Genomic DNA, 23,884 nt, shown 5'->3' on the forward strand with positions numbered 1-23,884 from the left:
CATGTACTTTTATAATCTCCACCCGGCACAGCCAGAAGAGGACTGGTCACCCCTCATAGCCTGGTTCCTCTCTAGGTTTCTTCCTAGGTTCCTGCCTTTCTAGGGAGTCTGCATTGCTTGCTGTACATCTGCATTGCTTGCTGTTTGGGGTTTTAGGCTGGGTTTCTGTATAGCACTTTGTGACATCGGCTGATGTAAAAAGGGCTTTAGAAATAAATTTGATTGATTGATTTTTGCCCTAGCACTACACAGCTGTTTTGAGCCCCACATTTTTGTTTGTTGAGATGCAAGACAAATTTCCTGAAAGGGTTACACAATAATTCATAATTATTAGCCTAGTTAACGTTAGCGTTAGCCACCTAGCTAATGTTTGCCACAACAAATTATAATTTGTAACATATCATAGGAATTGGATGATGGGCATCCACAAATTAATACATACAATACAAAATGCAACATATCATACTAATTGGAGTGTCCCAAAATTACACATACTATGTTATGTCTACCCCTGAGTCCAGGTTGTCTACTACCACCTAGGACTGGGGGATATAACATATTTTACTATATACTGGTATTGCTGCACGGACCGGTTTGGGTTTTTACTTTACCCTCTGCAATGGTATTTCAATGTTTGGTTTGTTAAATGTGATACCCCACTCCCGTGTGTGTAATGTCCATTTTTACAGTTTACTTGTTTGCTATTTGAGTCTTCTCTCTCCCTCTCGTTCATGCATGCCACTTCCCACACCAAGCTCTGACACGTCACTCAACGAGAGCAAGTTGTTGCTCAACCACGAGTCACGAGCACTTGTCGACAAGTTGCCATTCACTCTGTCTACATGGTAAGATGCATCAAGATGTTGGTGACAATGATACTGCTTTCCACTTCACATCTTAATATAAATCCACAAGCGTTATATTATTACACTATTAGTTTGTGTATCTTACTGTCTGCAAACAGCTAGTTTGTCTTCTCTTGTTGCAAAAATAAATCTCGCTAGCCGCTAATGCTAATCGCTAGTTAGCTGGTTGACACACGATCGGCTCTTAACCAACCATGCTATTTTTATATATTTTTTTGCGTTGTTCGTAACTTGTTTTGTACATAATGTTGCTGCTACCGTCTCTTATGACCGCAAAGAGCTTGACATCAGAACTGTGATTACTCACCTCAGATTAAACAAAGAGTTTTTCTTCAATGTGTCGGACGGGAGTGATATACTACAGACACCCGACCAGGCCCAGATCCCCGTCATTCGCTGGAGAAGGAAACAGAGATTTTGCGGAAAAAGATCAGGGTGCGTTGTGAGGATCAGGCAACGAGTGTCTAATCTGTCTTTGCCTTCCATCCTGCTAGCTAACGTTCAGTCGCTGGAAAATAAATGTGACGTACTAAAAGCACGTATATCCTACCAACAGGACATTAAAAACTGTAAGATTTAATGTTTCACGAGTCATGGCCGAACGATGACATTAAGAACATACAGCTGGCGGGTTATACACTCTAATGGCAGGATAGAACAGCAGCCTCTGGTAAGACATGGGGCAGGGGCCTATGCATATATGTACACAACAGCTGGTGCATGATATCTAAGGAAGTCTCAAGATTTCGCTCGCCTGAGGTATAGTATCTCATGATAAGCTGTAGACCACACTATCTATCTAGAGAGTTTTAAATGTTAAATGTACAACCAGAGGGAAAGAAATTCTAGACCACATTTACTACAAACACAGAGCGGGTACAAAGCTCTCCCTCGCCCTCCATTTGGCAAATCTGACCATAATTCTATCCTCCTGATTCCTGCTTACAAGAAAAATTTAAAGCAGGAAGCACCAGTGACTTGGTCTATAAAAAAGTGGTCAGATAAAGCAGGTGCTAAGCTACAGGACTGTTTTGCTAGCACAGACTGGAATATGTTCCGGGATTCTTCCGATGGCATTGAGGAGTACACCACATCAGTCACTGGCTTCATCAATAAGTGCATCGAGGACGTCGTCCCCATGGGGACCGTACGTACATACCCCAACCAGAAGCCATGGATTACAGGCAACATTCGCACTGAGCTAAAGGGTAGAGCTGCCGCTTTCATGGAGCGGGACTCTAACCCGGAAGCTTATAAGAAATCCCGCTATGCCCTCCGACGAACCATCAAACAGGAAAAGCATCAATACAGGACTAAGTTCGAATCGTACTACACTGGCTCAGACGCTCGTCGGATGTGGCAGGGCTTGCAAACTATTACAGACTACAAAGGGAAGCACAGCCGAGAGCTGCCCAGTGACACGAGCCTACCAGATGAGCTAAATTACTTCTATGCTTGCTTCGAGGCAAGTAACACTGAAACATGCATGAGAGCATCAGCTGTTCCGGACGGCTGTGTGATCACGCTCTCTGCAGCCGATGTGAGTAAGATCCCTAAACAGGTCAACATTCACAAGGCCGCAGGCCGAGACGGATTACCAGGACGTGTACTCCGAGCATGCGCAGACCAACTGGCAAGCGTCTTCACTGACATTTTCAACCTCTCTCTGTCTGAGTCTGTAATACCAACATGTTTCAAGCAGACCACCATAGTCCCTGTGCCCAAGAACACTAAGGTAACCTGCCTAAATGACTAACGACCCGTAGCACTCACGTCTGTTGCCATGAAATGCTTTGAAAGGCTGGTCATGGCTCACATCAACACCCTTATCCCAGAAACCCTAGACCCACTCCAATTTGCATACCAACAGATCCACAGATGATGCAATCTCAATTGCACTCCACACTGCCCTTTCACACCTGGACAAAAGGAACACCTATGTGAGAATGCTATTCATTTACTACAGCTCAGCGTTCAACACCATAGTGCCCTCAAAGCTCATCACTAAGCTAAGGACCCTGGGACTAAACACCTACTTCTGCAACTGGATCCTGGACTTCCTGACGGGCCACCCCCAGGTGGTAAGGGTAGGTAACAACACATCCGCCCCGCTGATCCTCAACATGGGGGCCCCTCAGAGGTGCGTGCTCAATCCCCTCCTGTACTCCCTGTTCACTCATGACTGCATGGCCAGGCACTTCTCCAACACCATCATTAAGTTAGCTGATGACACAACAGTGGTAGGCCTGATCACCGACAACGATGAGAGAGCCTATAGGGAGGAGGTCAGAGACCTGACCGTGTGGTGCAAGGACAACAACCTCTCCCTCAACGTGATCAAGACAAAGGAGATGATTGTGGACTACAGGAAAAGGAGGACCGAGCATGCCCCCATTATCATCGATGTGGCTTTAGCGGAGCAGGTTGAGAGCTTCAAGTTCCTTGGCGTCCACATCACCAACAAACTAACATGGTCCAAGCATACCAAGACAGTCTTGAAGAGGGCACGACATAACCTACTCCCCCTCAGGAGACTGAAAAGATTTGGCATGGGTCCTCAGATCCTCAAAAGGTTTTACAGCTGCACCATTGAGAGCATCCTGACGGGTTGCATCACTGCCTGGTATGGCAACTGCTCGGCCTCCGACCGCAAGGCACTACAGAGGGTAGTACGGCCCAGTACATCACCTGGGCCAAGTTTCCTGCCATCCTGGACCTCTATACCAGGCGGTGTCAGAGGAAGGCCCTAAAAATTGTAAATGACTCCAGCCACCCTAGTCATAAACTGTTCTCTGCTACCACCCGGCAAGCCGTATCGGAGCGCCAAGTTCGGTCCAACGGAAAGTGTAATTTAACAATTAGCTCCCTACCGTAATGCAGGCCTATTCTTATCATGTTTGGTAACATTTACTCTTGTATTTATTTTCAGAGTTTCAATGAGTTGTAAAAATGTCCCAGAACTCTGCTGAATTCCCTCAATTGAAGGTCAGCTAAGTTTACCTAGGCTACTTAACGTTACTAGCTCTGTATTTGAAGTTGTTATATTATCATTAGTAGTCTATTATCAGGTAAAAGCATATGCTTATTATTCATAATTTCTCAAATATTTATTTGCTAATCATTCAGTTGAATACGCTATGCTACCGCCATTGAATCTGAGCATTAAGGGATGTTAATGGCTAGCTCTGTCCACGACATTATGTAATAATACTTTTCAATCTTGAAATACAGGGGCAAATGTTATTAAGCAGTGACTGAAATTTTGCGCTATGTGATATTCACTTCCGGACTTGGAGAGTACTCAAAGCGTTGTAGAACGCCTCTCTGAATAATGGGGCGTGGTTTTGGCTTAACTGAGTTTGGAAAAAGAAAGGAGCGGCATCAATCAATCAAATGCTACAGCGGCAACATGTTATACTCTTTTGATCCTGATGGCATCAGATACATGGTCTATTCATACTGAGACAGAGGAGTGCTGTTTCCCTAGCTCTGATGATTTCTCCAATGAGATTCAGCCATTTGCGAATTGATGGTTAATTAGGAAAACACAGAGAGACGAAATATGTTTTATTTGTAAAATATTTGAGGAAGCCTGGCTTCCTTTGGCATCCATGGACTGACCAGGTGAATCCAGGTAAAACCTATGATCCCTTGTCACCTATTAAAACTACTTCAATCAGTGTAGATTAAGGGGAGGAGACAGGTTATTTTTAAGACTTGAGACAGTTGAGACATGGATTGTGTATGTGTGCTATTCAGAGGCTGAATGGGCAAGACAAAATCTTTAAGTGCCTTTGAACAGGGTATGGTAGTACAGTTGAAGTCGGAAGTTTACATACACCTTAGCCAAATACATTTAAACTCAGTTGTTCACAATTCCTGACATTTAATCCTAGTAAAAATTCACAGTCTTAGGTCAGTTAGGATCACCACTGTATTTTAAGAATGTGAAATGTCAGACTAATAGTAGACAGAATTATTTCATTTCAGCTTTTATTTCTTTCATCACATTCCCAGTGGGTCAAAAATGTACATACACTCAATTAGTATTTGGTAGCATTGCCTTTAAATTGTTTAAATTGGGTCAAACGTGTCGGGTAGCCTTCCACAAGCTTCCCACAATAAGTTGGGTGAATTTTGGCCCATTCCTCCTGACAGAGCTGGTGTAACTGAGTCAGGTTTGTAGGCCTCATTGCTCGCACATGCTTTTTCAGTTCTGCCCACATATTTTCTATAGGATTGAGGTCAGGGCTTTGTGATGGCCACTCCAATACCTTGACTTTGTTGTCCTTAAGCCATTTTGCCACAACTTTGGAAGTATGCTTGGGGTCATTGTCCATTTGGAAGACCCATTTGCGACCAAGCTTTAACTTCCTGACTGATGTCTTGAGACGTTGCTTCAATATATCCACATCATTTTCCTCCCTCATGATGCCATCTATTTTGTGAAGTGCACCAGTCCCTCCTGCAGCAAATCACCCCCACAACATGATGCTGCCACCCCTGTGCTTCACGGTTGGGATGGTGTTCTTCGGCTTGCAAGCCTCCCCCTTTTTCCTCCAAACATAACGATGGTCATTATGGCCGAACAGTTCTATTTTTGTTTCATCAGACCAGAGGACTTTTCTCCAAAAAGTATGATCTTTGTCCCCACGTGCAGTTGCAAACCATAGTCTGGCTATTTTATGGCGGTTTTGGAGCAGTAGCTTCTTCCTTGCTGAGCGGCCTTTCAGGTTATGTCGATATATGACTCGTTTTACTGTGGACATAGATACAGTACTTTGGTACCTGTTTCCTCCAGCATCTTCACAAGGTCCTTTGCTGTTGTTCTGGGATTGATTTGCACTTTTCGCACCAAAGTACGTTCATTTCTAGGAGACAGAACGCGTTTCCTTCCTGAGCGGTATGACGACTGCGTGGTCCCATGGTGTTTATACGTGCGTACTATTGTTTGTACAGATGAACGTGGTACCTTCAGGCATTTGGAAATTGCTCCCAAGGATGAAATCAGACTTGTGGAGGTCTACCATTTTTTTCTGAGGTCTTGGCTGATTTATTTTGATTTTCCCACGATATCAAGCAAAGAGCCACTGAATTTGAAGGTAGGCATTGAAATACATCCACAGGTACACCTCCAATTGACTCAAATGATGTCAATTAGCCTATCAGAAGCTTCTAAAGCCATGACATCATTTTCTACAATTTTCCAAGCTGTTTAAAGGCACAGTCAACTTAGTGTATGTGAACTTCTGACCCACTGGAATTGTGATACAGTGCTTTATAAGTTAAATAACCTGTCTGTTAACAATTGCTGGAAAATCTACTTGTGTCACACACAAAGTAGATGTCCTAACCGACTGGCCAAAACTATAGTTTGTTAACAAGACATTTGTGGAGTGGTTGAAAAACGAGTTTTAATGTCTCCAACCTAAGTGTATGTAAACTTCTGACTTCAACTGTAGGTGCCAGGAACACAGGTTTGAGTGTGTCAAGAACTGTTTTTTCACGCTCAACAGTTTCCTGTGTGTATCAAGAACGGTCCACCTCCCAAAGGACCTCTAGCCATCTTGACACAACTGTGGGAAGCATTGGACTCAACATGGGCCAGCATCCCTGTGGAATGCTTTCGACACCTTGTAGAGTCCATGCCCTGAAAAATTGAGACTGTTCTGAGGGCAAAGGGGATGCAACTCAATATTAGGAAGGTGTTCCTAATGTTTTATACACTCAGTGTATTCCAACTATATAACTAGAATAATCATTATTTTTCCATGATTCCAACAGTTTCCCCCAAGTGTTTTGATCTAAATCATAATAGGCCTAAAGATTTGTAAGTCGCTCTGGATAAGAGCGTCTGCTAAATGACTAAAATGTAAAATGTAAATGAAATTTGCCCATATCATGGAAATGTAAAAAAATGTGTTCAGGAAATGCACAAATTGATGAAAATGCAAAACATTATTGATTGAAGTTGGATGGAACAGTAAAAAACAATCAGAATGTAGAAAGACCAATTAAAATAATCTATAATGTATGTGTTGCCAGCCTAGGGTCATGCACCACTTATAAATCATATTTAGAACTTGTTTTATCCCAAAAAAGATCAAATACTGTCATACTGTCAAAAATGTAAAACATATCTTGATATGATATTTTGGCCATACCGCCCAGTTCTACTACCACCCCGCAAAGATATGAGAGTTTTTCCTACATTTGGGATGAGATTAAAAATTCCAATTCTTACAGAAATAATTCAAAATATTTTTTTACAATTATAAACTAATCACATACATTAAATACTATAATTTGATGATTGGCCTCTTTTTGGTTAAATACTCCACCCCTCACCCCTGTCTCTTTCCCACATGCAAGCAAGAGCGCTTGTACAATGCTAACTTTTATTTTTTTACAATTTGCATTGTCATTGCATACATAGAATAAATGTTTTGTTTCATTTAGACTTTTGTCCAGTTCTACCCATATACAACATTGCCATTGCAAAGCCATAGACAATGACGCATTATGACCATGGATTTATTTTTGTTACAGCAGATGATTCCTCAGAAAACAAACATGTTGATGAGTCTGCAATCCTGACAACCATTATGTATATTTCAAACATCCCATCTTTACCAGTGCAAATGAATAAAAAAATTATATATACAATAGCAATTGAATGAAAGTATCACTCCTAGCAAATCAGAGAAACACTCATATTTCAGTAATAAAGAAAACACTGATAAAAAATAATTCTAAATGAATACTGCTAAATCTAGTACAATGATCATTCTTAGTGCAATTTCATTTATACGCCACCATATATTTTCCTCTTGTAGTTATAGCTACAGGTGTCACTTACCATGATGCAGCCTATGATACACTTACTTTCTACATTCCAATGGTCATTGATGTATTGCACCCTTGTGAATTCTCACAACTGTAATATTGCACAGTATAGTATTATCAGTTCAAAAGGAAGATTGGCAAGACCTGGGCTGTTTTCCATGTGGATGTGTCCTCCACAGTCAAAGGAAGTGAATTGATGTTTCTTCAGATTCTAATGGATTCCAAGAAATCCCATATTATCTGCGGAGCATGTCAGCAGCTGCCTCCAACAAACACAGCTCAGTTTTCAGTCACATCTTTTTACAACGTTTTGAAAACCACAAAAATGGTGGTGTGACAACAGCTGTTAGGCGGCCAGGTATACTGATCTTTTAATTTTTTTTGCATTTGGGTAATGTGTGAAGTTCACACATTGGTAGACAGTTCTTGATGCAGGTGACATTTTAAAGCAACTTGTGTCTCCCATTGATGTGTCCGACCAGTTTGATGTCTAACAAAATCATATGAACCTGCTCAGATCATTGAGAAAGAGGGTGGGGGTTATTGCACCCATCTCCTACATCATCATTCCATGTCCGCACCCTCTGGAGTTTGTATAAAACCGATATAATCCCAATATGGGATTTGACCTGTCTCTGAAACAAATGGAGGCTCTTTGTCTGTCCTGAAATCAAACCTTACTTTCCCCTTAACCACCACTAAAATCAATGGTAGGACAGAATGTTTATCTATAATAAATTATCTTATAGTAGTCAGAAAAGTTGAAAAGAGGGATGTGGTAGAAAGCTAGATGGATGGAAGAATAAAGACACTTAAATAGATGGACACGGATTTAGTGACACTAGAACATCTCTCTTTCCTCCCTGTTTAGCGAGTCTACATGTTGATCTTAACCTCTCTGTTTAGCGAGTCTACATGTTGATCTTATCCTCTCTGTTTAGCGAGTCTACATGTTGATCTTATCCTCTCTGTTTAGCGAGTCTACATGTTGATCTTATCCTCTCTGTTTAGCGAGTCTACATGTTGATTTTATCCTCTCTGTTTAGCGAGTCTACATGTTGATCTTATCCTCTCTGTTTAGCGAGTCTACATGTTGATCTTATCCTCTGTTTAGCGAGTCTACATGTTGATCTTATCCTCTCTGTTTAGCGAGTCTACATGTTGATCTTATCCTCTCTGTTTAGCGAGTCTACATGTTGATCTTATCCTCTCTGTTTAGCGAGTCTACATGTTGATCTTATCCTCCCTCTTTAGCGAGTTCAGATGAAGTTGGGTCATCTACCTATTGTTATCATTTTACTAATGTATGCATTATATTATATACAGCCTAGTAGTCATCATAGACAACTTGATGAAAATCAAAGTTACTCTTATGCACAGGAAAAGCACTGAGTGTTTCAAGAGAAATATATAGATTGTGATTAAGAATAAATACTGATACAAATTGTGCAAAAAAGCAATGTATGGTGTCTTCATTGTTTTTTCAAATGGGAAGTCTATCATCAAATATTTCCTAGACCTCTCACATTAAAACATACAGAAGAGAAGTAACACTATTTCTGTTATCTTATGAATATCATTTTTAAATACAAATATAGTATTTGCCATGAGAATATTTTTATACAACCAAATATGCTATTTAGGAAAAAAATCAGCTCCACAAGCAGAAACTCTCACACAGAGACTAAAGTGCTTACAAACCAGGGCCACCGTGGTATGATGCAACTTTTCATACTACCGCTGGCATGATGGCAGAGAATATTGGAACTTCGTAATAGTGCCGTTTATACTCCAAACTCCACTTTTGTACTCGGAATTGATCCTTGAAATGTCAACTGGTCGGTTGGTCTTTCATGAATTGAGATCCCACAGTCAGGCTCTCTGACTGTAGATCAGTCCAGCTTTAGGAGAGAAGCCATTGCTTATGTTAGGATGTCCTGTGGGTCAGCCTTTGAAGTCACAACTGCCAGGGTCCCCACCAGTAAAACTGTTGAACATCAGTGAAAGAAGTCTGAATAATTCCAAATAGATTCAACTCTGGTTCTCTGAAAAGCTATACAGTGCTTCTGAAGAAAACTCCCCAGATCGGACATCCTAGTGGATGGAAGATAGGCCCACAGAGCTCTGAGTGACAAGAATCCCCCCTGCTCTGCTCACATTGGGTCAGGTAGGCTGGATCTAAGACATGACGACAGGGGATGGAACAAATCTGAGAGCCTTGAGGAATGTCTTGTTTTCTGGCCTGAAAAGGACATGCAAAAGAAAGAAAAGTCAATATTTGCTGTTATTGTTACACACGAACTGAGCTGTCCATAGAATCGTCATTCAACTATGCACAAATCCAGTAAGAGATACGGCTGTGTGTATTTGTATTTGTATTTTTTAAGGATCCCCATCAGTAGTTGCCTTGGCAGCAGCTACTCTTTCTGGGGTCCAGCAACATTGAGGCAGTTATATACCATTTAAAATATTACATGACATTACATTTCATAACACTTTTCACAACACATTAAGTGTGTTCCCTCAGGCCACTACTCTACTATCACATACCTACAATAAAACATACATGTGCACGTGTGTGTAGTGTGCGTGTCTTATCATGTGAATGTGTGTCTGTGCTTTTGTGTGTATCTCTTCACAGTCCCCACTGAACCATAAGGTGTATTTTTATCATTTTTTAAAATCAGATTCTACTGCCTGCATCTGTTACCTGATGTGGAATAGAGTTCCATGTAGCCATGGCTCTATGTAGTACTGTGGGCCTGTTCTTGACTTGAGGATTGAAGAGACCTTCAGTGGCATGTCTTGTGGGGTATGGATGGGTGTCTGAGCTGTGTGCTAGTAGTTTTAACAGACCGCTCGGTGCATTCAGCATGTCAACACTTCTTACAAAAACAAGTAGTGATGAAGTCAATCTCTCCTACACTTTGAGCCATGAGAGATTAACATGGATATTATTAATGTTATCTCGCCGTGTACATTTAAGGGCCAGCCGTGCTGCCCTGTTCTGAGCCAATTGTAATTTCCCGAGGTCCCTCTTTGTGGCACCTGACCTCACTACTGAACAGTAGTCCAGGTGTGATAAAACAAGAGCCTGTAGGACCTGCCTTGTTGATAGTGTTGTTAAAATGGCAGAGCAGCTCTGTATTATGGACAGACTTCTCCCCATCTTAGCTACTGATGTATCAACATGTTTTGACCATGACAGTTTACAATCCAGGGTTACTCCAAGCAGTTTAGTCACCTCAACTTGCTCAATTTGCCCATTATTTATTACAATATTTAGTTGAGGTTTAGGATTTAGTGAAAGATTTGTCCCAAATACAGTGCTTTTAGTTTTGTAAATATTTAGGACTAACTTATTCCTTGGCACCCATTCTGAAAATAACTGCAGGTCTTTGTTAATTGTTGCAGTGATTTCAGTCGCTGTAGTAGCTGACGTGTTTAGTGTTGAGTCATCTGCATATATAGACACACTGGCTTTACTCTACTAGCTTTACTTTATTGGCATGTCATTAGTAAAGACTGAAGAAAGTAAGGGGACTAGACAGCTGCCCTGGGGAATGTTGGAGAGGCTTCCAATAAAGAAAACCCTCCGTGTTCTGTTAGACAGGCAACTCTTTATCCACAATATAACAGGGGGTGTAAAGCCATAACACATACGTTTTTCCAACAGCAGACTGATCGATAATGTCAAAAGCCTCACTGAAGTCTAACAAAATAGCTCCCACAATCTTTTTATCATCAATTTCTCTCAGCCAATCATCAGTCATTTGTGTAAGTGCCGTGCTTGTTGAATGTCCTTCCATATAAGCGTGCTGAAAGTCTGTTGTCGATTTGTTTACAGTAAAATATCATTATATCTGGTAAAAAAAAATCTACAAGTTTACTAAGGGTTGGTGACAGGCTGATTGGTCAGCTATTTGAGCCAGTAAAGGGGGGCTTTACTATTCTTTTGTAACGGAATTACACACACTTTCTAGTAGGCTTAAATGGACTATATGGCAAATAGGAGTGGCAATATCGTCCGCTATTATCATCAGTAATTTTCCATCCAAGTTGTCAGACCTCGGTGGCATATCATTGTTCATAGACAACAATTTTTTTTTGACATCTTCCACACTCACTTTAAGGAATTCAAAATGACAATGTTTGTCTTTCATAATTTGATCAGTTATACATGGATGTGTAGTGTCAGCATTTGTTGCTGGCATGTCATCACTAAGTTTACTAATCTTGCCAATGACAAAATCATTAAGGTAATTGGCAATATTAGCTGGTTTTGTGATGAATGAGCCATCTGATTAAATGAATGATGTAGCTGAGTGTGTGCCATATATATACTTTACCTGCCTTTGCCAGGACAAGCATGTGCCAGCGGATCTGTCAAGACATCACTGTTCCTCACAACCAGCGTTGGGGTAAGCCTCTGCCTCCTGGCTCTGAAACATGTACTGGAACACAGCAACACAGAGTGGGCTACACCTGAAGATAACACTGACCAGTACTTTCAATCACCTGCAGAGATGCTACCTGCACAGCACACACTAATTCATCTACCCAAGAAGTAAGAAGGCATATTGTTGACACATTTTTCGACCATTACCTGTCCTTGTCTGACTAAAGCCATAGAAATGTATGGCTGACAAGTAACTGACAACTTGCGCTGACTTTACTGGCGGGTTGATTCACTTAATATAACTGGACTTTAAGACAATATATGCAGAGCTAATTCAAACACCATAAACACATTCCACTCACTGATTTCAGGTTGGAATCCATATCGGTAAAGTTCCACTCACTCAAGGGCAGGTTGAAACTGAATGGCTGTAAAGACAGCACAGCATCATATCAATCTGAGCTGCTGTGATCACTGTCTGACTCACTCCTACCTAGTGAAGAGAAACTACAGATCTTCAAATGGGAGGTATTATATCTGTTCCTGCAGTCATTTTGTGTCCCATGCCTTTGTGACACAGTCCTGGAACAAACTCTGTGTCTGCCAAGTTTTGGAGGGTATTACTCACATCCATGACAGCAGTGGTGGGCTCCACACTCTGCTGGTGGGTCCTCAGGAGAAGCTGCAGGTCCTCCAGACTCATGTCCACATTCTCTTCAGCATCAGGTACCTCTGGCCTACAACACACATCACATCATATCACACTACTAGGTCTTCACTGGAAAACAATACATTCATATGTAATAATAAAAAACGAGGTAAAACGTATTATTGAGCTTGGAAAACTGATGGACATGTTTGTTTGTTTGTGTGTGTGTCTCTACCTCTCCAGAGCAGGTCTCTTGTTCGTGTGTGTGTCTCTACCTCTCCAGAGCAAGTCTCTTGTTCGTGTGTGTGTCTCTACCTCTCCAGAGCAGGTCTCTTGTTTGTGTGTGTGTCTCTACCTCTCCAGAGCAGGGTCTCCTTGTTCTGTGTGTGTGTCTCTACCTCTCCAGAGCAGGTCTCTTGTTCGTGTGTGTGTCTCTACCTCTCCAGAGCAGGTCTCTTGAGCCTCCTGTCTGCTCCAGACCCTCGGCCCTCCAGGACGGATTGTACCATGGCAACAGGGAGGACGGGGGGTTCAGAACACACCTCACAAGAGCCCAGTGGGACCCCCTCCCCCCGGCCTCGCACCCCTGGGCTCACTGGCTCCTCTTTGATCAGCATCATACACTTATCCCTGTGTGGGGACGGAAACACAGCAGTCTTATCTGTTTTTATTTATTTGATTTATTTCACCTTTATTTAACCAGGTAGGCTAGTTGAGAACAAGTTCTCATTTACAACTGCGACCTGGCCAAGATAAAGCACAGCAGTTCGACACATACAACAACACAGAGTTACACATGGAATAAACAAACATACAGTCAATAATACAGTAGAACATTTTTTTATCTATATACAGGGAGTGCAAATGAGGTAAGATAAGGGAGGTAAGGCAATAAATAGGCCATGGTGGCGAAGTAACTACAATATAGCAATTAGACACTGGAATGGTAGATGTGCAGAAGATGAATGTGCAAGTAGAGATACTGGGGTGCAAAGGAGCAAGATAAATAAATAAATACAGTATGGGGATGAGGTAGTTGGATGGGCTGTTTACAGATGGGCTATGTACAGGTGCAGTGATCTGTGAGCTGCTCTGACAGCTGGTGCTTAAAGCTAGTGAGGGAGATATGAGTCTCCAGCTTCAGTGATTTTTGCAGTTCGTTCCAGTCATTGGCAGCAGAGAACTGGAAGGAAAGTTTGCCAAAAGAGGAATTGGCTTTGGGGGTGACTAGTGAGATATACCTGCTGGAGCACATGCTATGGGTGGGTGCTGCTATGGTTACCAGTGAGCTGAGATAAGGCGGGGCTTTACCTAGCAGAGACTTGTAGATGACCTGGAGCCAGTGGGTTTGGCGACGAGTATGAAGCGATGGCCAGCCAACGAGAGCGTACAGGTCGCAGTGGTGGGTAATATATGGGGCTTTGGGGACAAAACGGATGGCACTGTGATAGACTACATCCAATTTGTTGAGTAGAGTGTTGGAGGCTATTTTATAGATGAGATCGCCGAAGTCGAGGATCGGTAGGATGGTCAGTTTTACGAGGGTATGTTTGGCAGCATGAGTGATGGATGCTTTGTTGCGAAATAGGAAGCTGATTCTAGATTTAATTTTGGATTGCTTAATGTGAGTCTGGAAGGAGAGTTTACAGTCTAGCCAGACACCTAGGTATTTGTAGTTGTCCACATATTCTAAGTCAGAACTGTACAGAGTAGTGATGCTGGACAGGTGGGCAGGTGCGGTTGAAGAGCATGCATTTAGTTTTACTTGCATTTAAGAGCAGTTGTATGGCATTGAAGCTCGTCTGGAGGTTAGTTAACACAGTGTCCAAAGAAGGGCCAGAGGTATACAGAATGGTGTCGTCTGCGTAGAGGTGGATCAGAGAATCACCAGCAGCGAGAGTGACATCATTGATGTATACAGAGAAGAGAGTCGGCCCAAGAATTGAACCCTGTGGCACCCCATAGAGACTCCAAGAGGTCCAGACAACAGGTCCTCCGATTTGACACACTGAACTCTATCAGAGAAGTAGTTGGTGAACCAGGCGAGGCAATCATTTGAGAAACCAAGGCTGTTGAGTCTGCCAATGTGGTGATTGACAGAGTCGAACGCCTTGGCCAGGTCGATGAATACGGCTGCACAGTAATGTCTCTTATCGATGGCGGTTATGATATTGTTAAGGACCTTGAGCGTGGCTGAGGTGCACCCATGACCAGCTCTGAAAAAAGTTTGCATAGCGGGAGAAGGTACGGTGGGATTCGAAATGGTCGGTAATCTGTTCTGTTTGTCGACTTGGCTTTCGAAAGACCTTAGAAAGGCAGTGTAGGATAGATATAGGTCTGTAGAAATTTGGGTCTAGAGTGTCTCCCCCTTTGAAGAGGGGGATGACCGTGGCAGCTTTCCAATCTTTGGGAATCTCAGACGATACGAAAGAGAGGTTGAACAGGCTAGTAATAGGGGTTGCAACAATTTTGGCAGATCATTTTAAAAAGAGAGTGTCCAGATTGTCTAGCCCGGCTGATTTGTAGGGGTCCAGGTTTTGCGGTTCTTTAAGAACATCAGCTATCTGGATTTGGTTGAAGGAGAAATGGGCGAGGCTTGGGTGAGTTACTGCGGGTAGTGCATGGCTGTTGACCGCAGTAGGGGTAGCCAGGTGGAAAGCATGGCCAGCCGTAGAAAAATGCTTATTGGAATTCTCAATTATAGTGGATTTATCGGTGGTGACAGTGTTTCCTAGCCTCAGGGCAGTGGGCAGCTGGGAGGAGGTGCTCTTATTCTCCATGGACATTCAGTGTTCCAGAACTTTTTTGAGTTAGTACTACAGGATGCAAATTTCTGCTTGAAAAAGCTAGCCTTAGCTTTCCTAACTGCCTGTGTATATTGGTTCCTGACTTCCCTGAAAAGTTGCATATCACGGGGCTATTCGATGCTAATGCAGAATGCCACAGGATGTTTTTGTGCTGGTCAAGGGCAGTCAGGTCTGGAGAGAACCAAGGGATATATCTGTTCCTGGTTCTAAATGTTTTGAAAGGGGCATGCCTATTTAAGATGGTGAGGAAGGCACTTTTAAAGAACAACCAGGCATCCTCTACTTACGGGATGAGGTCAATATCCTTCCAGGATACCTGGGCCAGGTCGATTAGAAAGGCCTGCTCACTGAAGTGTTTTAGGGAGCGTTTGATAGTGATGAGGGGTGGTCGTTTGACAAGCAGACCCGTTACAAATGCAGGCAATGAGGCAATGATCGCTGAGATCTTGGTTGAAAACAGCAGAGGTTTATATCAGTCCTGCTGAAAAAGGCTTCTCAACAACAGATTTCTTCCAATCTCGACTACATACTGGATTTTGCTGCTTTGGAAGCCACTACAGGATAAAATGTGTCTTTGCTTTTGTTCTTTGACACTTACCTTGTCTCCTCTGTTTGCATTTGCATATTGCTGGGTTGTGACATTTCAGTAACGTCTGATATGATTGGTCCTCCTGTCATTGCACTATTGGAGCAAGAGGCTGTTTCTGTGGATGGCTGTGGAGAAGGAACAGTAAAATAGTTTAATTAAAGGTTTGTGAAGCTCATAGCCTGACAGACACTATACAGTTAAAAATATAACATTTGTTTATATGATAGTCATGATGTCCCAATGCTGGAAACTAGAAACACAGTACAACTAGCACCATACTTTAAAAAAAATAGTGTAATGGTGAAAGGTAGAGTGGGTTCATACCGACTGGATATAGAACGGTTCATGCAGGGGCTCCATTTGGTTGTTATGGCTGAACTTGGAGGCTGGGGGCGTGGTTGAGCCATCGTCCAACATCAGGGGACTAGGAGGGCCAAGCATCACCATGATGGGGAATATAGAGAAATCAATAGTGAATCAATGGAAGTACTCTCTTGGAACTGTTAACTCATTTTTTATAGACCGAGAGCCATAGACAGCTGTGTCTGCATAGCCTTACTGGATGAGAGCCGAGGATAAGGGGAAATAACTGGAACCCTTCTGATGGATTGGAAGGGTGAGTCGAGAAAGCAGTGGTAGTTGTGAGAAACTACATTTTTAATAAAGCTACGCTTGTATCAAACATGTAGGCCTTAAAACACTGAAAAACCCACTTGCTTTTTGACAACTGAGAAGAGTTATGAATTACATTATGTCATTGACTTTTCTGATAATTTTCTTTTATTCATCTTATATCAACCACTGCTGTTTCTATTTTGCAAAGGCAGTGTGCACATAACGTAATATCTCGATCAGTAATATATCTAAAAAGGTGCTGTCTAGAACCTAAAAGGGTTCTTCGGCTGTCCCCACAGGAGAACCCTTTGAAGAACCCTTTTTGGTTCTGGGTAGAACCCTTTTGATTCCAGGTAGAACTCTTTTGGGTTCCATGTAGAACCTTTTCCAAACCTGGAACCAAAAAGGGTTATCCTATGGCAATGGTCATCAACCTTTTCTGAGTCAAGATCACTTTCTGAGTCATAATGCATGCCGAGATCTACCGCTCTGATTTTTTATTAACATGACTTAAAAAATGTTAGCCTATGCAACAATAACCAATTAAAAACAGTACTGTAGCAATGAGGTTTGTGCACTAAGCTATAGGTCCAATACATTATCACCGCATACTGGCTTTGCTTGAATTTACCTGCTAATGCATTGTTGTTCGGGACATTTAAAAAATATATATATTTCAAAATTTGAGGTAGGCTATATGATCACAACGGTAATAGATCCATTGTTGTATTACTTGTGAGGCACAGCTGAGTGAGCATACATTTAAATAATTAGCTTTTTATTTTACTGGGCTGATGGTGCCTGCATCTGATGGTCAGTCTCAGCGAAGGGAGAGAGCAGCAGACTGAGGGTCCGTCTCTCAACATCCCTCCACTCTCCCTGTCCTCCACTGACACTGACCAAAAAGGGACACCGTCTTCTAGCTGATGGTGAAACTCGAGTCGCACCGCATTATTTCTGCCTCGTGCACAAATTCATGTTGTTACTCATATGATCAGAGAAAGTGAAATATTCCTCGATATTAAAAGACCCAAGCCGCTAATAATAATAACAACGCAAGCCTATCGATACACTTTCCTACTTATTCATTACTGCTGCACTGCTTGTTGTAGCGCTGAGTGGAAATAGGAAGAACGCGCATTTTATGGCTTATGAAAGTGTTTAATACAAAGTGTTGACAGTGCTGAGTAAGAACTTAAACATGAACTCACTCATAAAAACAGCAGCTCTTTGCTGTATTTGTTGACAGTCTCTCTCTAATCATGGTTTTGAAATGTCAAAGTATCAATTTTGCTGAAGCTTTCTTTTATGCCTGTTACGTCACTGCAGACTCGGTCATCTGAGCAATCTGATTGGCCAGTTTTGGCATAGTACACTTGATTTCCTCTCCAGGCCCACCGGGAAGGCAGAGTTTGTAACTTCAGGCACATAAAATGGCAACAGTTTGCCTATCCGGCGCGCAGGACAGCTGAATTGGCTGCACCTACCACCAACAGCCCGAGACTAATAAAAAAAAATAGGAACACAAGGCTTTATCGTTGGGTTTTTAGAGAAATGTTTGGCGATCGACTAGAAATGCCTTGGAGATCGACAAGTCGATCGCGATCGACCGGTTGGTGACCACTGTCCTATGGGGACAGCCTTTTTTCTAAGAGTGTTCCATTACTAACCACCAACAGTGGGGCACAATGACAGCATAAATTGCATTATAGAACCCAGCTATGGCACAGTGTTATGAATGTTATTGGAAACGGTATAAACAGATCTGAGAAATGTCCAGTTAAAGTGATGTCAGTTCTAAATCTTTTGGCCGTATGGATGTGACAGATGAAATGAGGGAAAATATGAGTGTTTTATGTCACTGTCCCTTGTTCTTTGACTTTGACCGATTTGTTCACACGGGTCACAGAAGCTGATGGTGCATTTCCCATAGAGGGTAGAGGGTCATGCGCCCTGGTTCAGTGGGGTGGTGTGGGTGTGAGAGGATGGGAGGGATGGGTGAGTGATTGTGTGTGTGTGAGGGGCTTAGGGCTCAGTAGGTCTGATTCAGCATTCAGGTCCATTCATCCAAGCTGGGCTTGTGTTGCGCGTCAGCTGACCACATACAGCTGAGTTGGCCATTCCCACTGCTGTGTTTGTGTGTTTGTGTTACTATTGTCGATTTGTTAGTATGGTGTGTTAACGAGTGTATGTACATACAAGTGTGTATGTGTTTTTGAGTGCATGTATTGTGAATCTTAGCCTTTGTGTGTGTGTGCACGCACAACAAAGCGAGGCAGTGTACTCACAGCTTTCTCTTCATTCCTACAGTGCTTGTTGTGTTTGACTGCATCTGGCTGAAAAGGAACTGAATCAGCTATAAAGGAGCAAAAAACAGAGAATGATTCAGCACCAAAATAACACACTCTGACTCCCCATTCTCTCTCTCTTTTCCTCTCTCTCTAATACACACACACACACACACACACACACACACACACACACACACACACACACACACACACACACACACACACACACACACACACACACACACACACACACACACACACAGTATAGTCATGTTAACTGAGAATTTCTCACCTTGTTCATGACTTTCTGCTGCTGGGTGTGGTTCTGTCTCAGTGAGACCACCTCTCTCCACAGCACCTCATTCTGCCTGGAGGAGTAAGACAGACCACTGTGACATTCACCAGTTTACTATCACCCCTTCACTCACCACCCCACACATCCCACATGTGTGTGATCTATATGTGTGATTACTGGGCGATGCTCTGATTTCAGCCTGTTCACCCTGATGTGTCCTATCTGAGGGCTCAGCCAGATGTCACCACCACTGATTCCACTGATTCCAGATCAGATAGAGACACGTAACAAGACCACCTGTTGTGCTACCTGACACATGCACCACCTGACCAGCACACCTGATGCTATTATAGGGCACAACAGTCAGGTGAGCAGCTGAATGTTCTCTTAAACCAATGTAGACAATAGACCAAACCATTGGAACATATAATGAGGCCAGGGACAATGCATGGGCTACTGAGGATGGACTATGAGTCTGTTACATACAGTATGGCTTAGTATGGTTAGTAATACGTTTTGTCCCAGTTCAGTGGCCTTCAACCACATTTTTTTATGGCATTAAACCAACTACAGTACTGATTATAGTAATTGTATTAATTTAGTAGGTGTCAAAAATTGTTGTTAGAATTATGATTGATGCCATGTATCAGCACATATACTTACTGTTTCATGTCTTGCATCTGACACTCCATGTTCTCTTGTTGGCTGCGAAGTACCTGCACTTCATACAGCAGCTTACTCAAGTCCTCCTGCCGTACTTTAGTCTCTTCACTCTTCACAATGGAGACCTAAACACACAGACGAACAGACACAGAGGTCTCACTATGTGTACTTTGTTGGTGTGTGTGTGTTTTATTTCCTAGGTTTCTCTCACCTTCCTCTTGATGTGCTCCAGCAGGTGTTCGTGGCCTTGCAGGAAGTAGAGGTGCTGAAACTCTGTGTCGTCTCTCTCTGGCTTCACCAGACCACTCTGCTCTATGTTCACCACCTTCCTGAAGCCATCTGTACATCAGTCCAGAGGTTAGCGGCACACAGCAACACACACACACACACACACACACACACACACACACACACACACACACACACACACACACACACACACACACACACACACACACACACACACACACACACACACACACACACACACACAAACACACAAACACACATCCAGAGGCACAAACACTGAAATACATAAATGAATGCATAGCCTACCTACACATAAGCAATACAAAAGTCACTCCTACACAATTGACTTCTAAATACTGCTAAAAATCTGACAGGGTATTTCTCTATTCTCTAGAGGTACTCACACATGTTGAGCTGACGGACAAAGCTGGCCATGTTGTTATGTTTGAAGTATTTTGGCAGCACCTCTTTGGCAAACCTGCCCTGGTCGAACACATGGAAGCTGGTCCCAGTCTGAGGGACATAACCAAAATAGGGGTTTGTGTTTAAGTTCTATGAAACACTGGTTAGACATTGACTACCTCAATTCAACATTCAGGGCCAGTTTCCCAGACAAGTTAAAGGGACCGAAAGGCAGTCCCAATGGAGATTCTTCATTGAGCATGCTTTTTAGTCCAGGACTAGGCTGTCCGGGAAACCAGCCCAATGTCAAAAACATATAATGCTCAGTCCTATAAATCCTGTGAAGGTTGATCAAGTAGGAAGTGTATTTTTTGCTTTATACCAAGAAGTCCATATAACATCTGTTCTGAGAAATGTGTATATCCTAGTTATTTTTTGACAGGCTAACTGGATTCAAACGGAACAGGGGAAGCTTAGGCACTTACATAAAAAAATATATATATTCTAAGTTCTAAGAATTCTAAGTGCTAAAATGAAGGTTGAGGTAAAAAATGATGTACCAGCAAACTGTACCCACACCTCTGAGACACTAAATCAATGCCAAGCTTATGGACTTTTGTCACTTCATCATAGTCCAATAGCACATTCTTTAAGTGTTAAACAGGTAGGCTACATGATTTAGAAAATGTTGTATGTCAATGTTTCTATCCCCATATGTGTCCAGTCAGCAAAAATCACTTAATGAACATGATGAAGTCATGATTCTCTCAAAGATGGTTACTCACTTACATTTTGAGGACTCTGTAAGCCAGATTGTGGAGTCTTGGGCATAACAGTAACACAAACAGGTACAAAGATAAAGATGTCAGGGATTGCTTAGTGTGTGGTCTCATTCACCACTCCTTACACTGTGAAGATGTGTGATACAATACTGATATGATCGATACTAATCATACTTTTTGATGATACCCTTAGTTTATAAAGGGAACAACACTGGAAGACATTTACTCGGTTACCCTCCAGATCTATCGAATGCTGCCGATGAATGCAAGGCACATGTTTTGGGTTAACCAAAGGTTTAAACACATCCACGTTTCAGTCAACCCGAGTATAAACAGTCATGATATCCAATTAATTTGATAGTCAAACATAGAACTATGAGTAATAGACAAGTACTATCTTGCCACTGCACCTAACCATTACTTATCTTCTCATTGTTGTAATTTTTATCAAACACATTAAATATATTGAACTGTATGAAAGACCTCTGACTCTCTTTAACCAACTTAACCAATCAGAAGAGTCAGAGCTTCAGGTACTCACAGCACTCCAGCAGATGAGGTGGTTGGTGTCCGGGTCCTCGACCAGGGTCCACAGTTTGGTGAGGAAGGCAGGCACATTACTGGCATAACCTCCATCCACACCAATGGAGCCAGGAGATTCCTGCATGGCTGCACTTCAGTTGGAGCAAGGCGGTGTTATTCGGAATATGTGTAAGAGTGTGTATGTGCACAGGTCCTACTCCATCTCTGAGCTGCTTTGCTGCTGACTCTCTCTGGACCAGTCATTCGGCCATATCAGGCCCTGTCATCTCTACAGGCCATCGTCAGCACAAACCTGCCCCTGCAGCGTCACCATAGCCCTCCAACACAACAAAAGACCCCACTGGAAAACAATACAGGCCATCACAAAGCCTAGAATAATAGCACACTGTCATGCCAGACAATATGACACAGCACAGGAGTGCTGGTGAATACGTGTGTGTGTGTGTATACTGAGACTCCTCAATGACTTATCTTCACAGATCATAGACAAACACATAAATATCATATAACAACATCATCTAACCCTTAGAAAGAGTACATATTTCAGTATGTGCTTTGCATGAATTGTGTATCAATACCCACTGGTTTTGTGTCACAAAGGTTATTGATTTCCCCCAAAAAATATTAAGTTATTTTAACTGACTGTCTGATAAAATCTGATAAGGATAATCTCCAAATCCCGGTCAGAAATAAAAAGTAGTTCCTATTTGTGACCATGTAATTGGAATTCTTGTTTGCATCTCGGAAGAATGCTCCTTTTTATGTATCTTGATCTGTGTTTAGTCACATGACAAATAGTTAAGCTCCTTAGGCACTAAACAAAAACTGAAACATAAATACAAATAGAAGTAGGGCCTACAATTGTGATGTGATGAAAATCACTGAAACAACACTGAAAAAGAAACACCAAAGTACAAAACATAAATGCAAAATAGTGACACTGAAAATATAGCTTATATTTAAGGCTGACATATAGGCTATGTTCAAAAAGAGTAGCAACTTTTGTACAGCATGCTTAGAAAAAAAAGTTCTGGATTTAACCAAAATAGTTATATTCTTTCTTCATACATGGCACCCCTTAAGGTTCTATATAGAACCAAAATTAACCCAAGGGTTCTATATGGAACTAGATTTGGTTCAGTAAAGAAGAACCCTACAAAGGGTTCTATACACTCACTGCACAAAACATTAGGAACACTCTTTCCAAGACTGACCAGGTAAGTCCAGGTGAAAGCTATGATCCCTTATTGATGTCACCTGTTTAATCCACTTCAAAACGGTGTAGATGAAGGGGAGGAGACAGGTTAAAGAAGGATGTTTAAGCCATGAGACAATTGAGACATGGATTGTGTATGTGTGTCATTCAGAGGGTGAATGGGCACGACAAAACGGGGTATAGTAGTAGGTGTCAAGCGCACCAGTTTGAGTGTGTCAAGAACTGCATTGCTGCTGGGTTTTTCACGCTCAACAGTTTCCAGTGTGTATCAACAATGGTCCACCACCCAAAGGACATCCAGCCAACTTTACACAACTGTGGGAAGCATTGGAGTCAACATGGGCCAGCATCCCGTTTGAAATGCTTTCGACACCTTGTGGAGTCCAAGCTCCGATGAATTGAGGCTGTTCTGAGGGCAAAAGGGGTTGCAACTCAATATTAGTAAGGTGTTCACACAGTGTATATGACCTTTATGGGTTCCATATATGAAGCAAGCAATATGGAGACTTATATTTCCCTCATTAACTTTAAACATAAGCTATCTGAGCAGCTAACCGATCGCTGCAGCTGTACATAGCTCATCTGTAAATAGCCCACCCAATCTACCTACCTCATCCCCTAGTGTTTTTATTTACCTTTCATCTCTTTTGCACACCAGTATTTCTACTTGCA

The 23,884-nt window shown here is 42.2% G+C and overlaps 1 protein-coding gene across 1 annotated transcript; it reads right to left on the minus strand.

Moving 5' to 3' along the window:
• Positions 1–7,382: 7,382 nt before the first annotated feature.
• Positions 7,383–22,255, minus strand: LOC106573731 (heat shock factor protein 4). Its single transcript, XM_014149045.3, has 14 exons — positions 21,995–22,255; positions 21,461–21,493; positions 20,674–20,782; positions 20,232–20,359; positions 20,021–20,145; positions 19,355–19,430; positions 19,060–19,127; positions 16,481–16,580; positions 16,166–16,281; positions 13,199–13,390; positions 12,740–12,848; positions 12,474–12,539; positions 12,062–12,166; positions 7,383–9,954 (listed from the first exon to the last, which is right to left on the minus strand). The coding sequence occupies exons 1-13, from the start codon at positions 22,118–22,120 to the stop codon at positions 12,107–12,109; spliced, it is 1,308 nt and encodes a 435-aa protein (XP_014004520.1). The 5' UTR covers positions 22,121–22,255; the 3' UTR covers positions 7,383–9,954; positions 12,062–12,106.
• Positions 22,256–23,884: the final 1,629 nt, after the last annotated feature.

The sequence above is a fragment of the Salmo salar genome, chromosome 16 (assembly GCF_965601325.2).
Source record: "Salmo salar chromosome 16, fSalSal1, whole genome shotgun sequence".
NCBI classification, from domain to species: domain Eukaryota; kingdom Metazoa; phylum Chordata; class Actinopteri; order Salmoniformes; family Salmonidae; genus Salmo; species Salmo salar.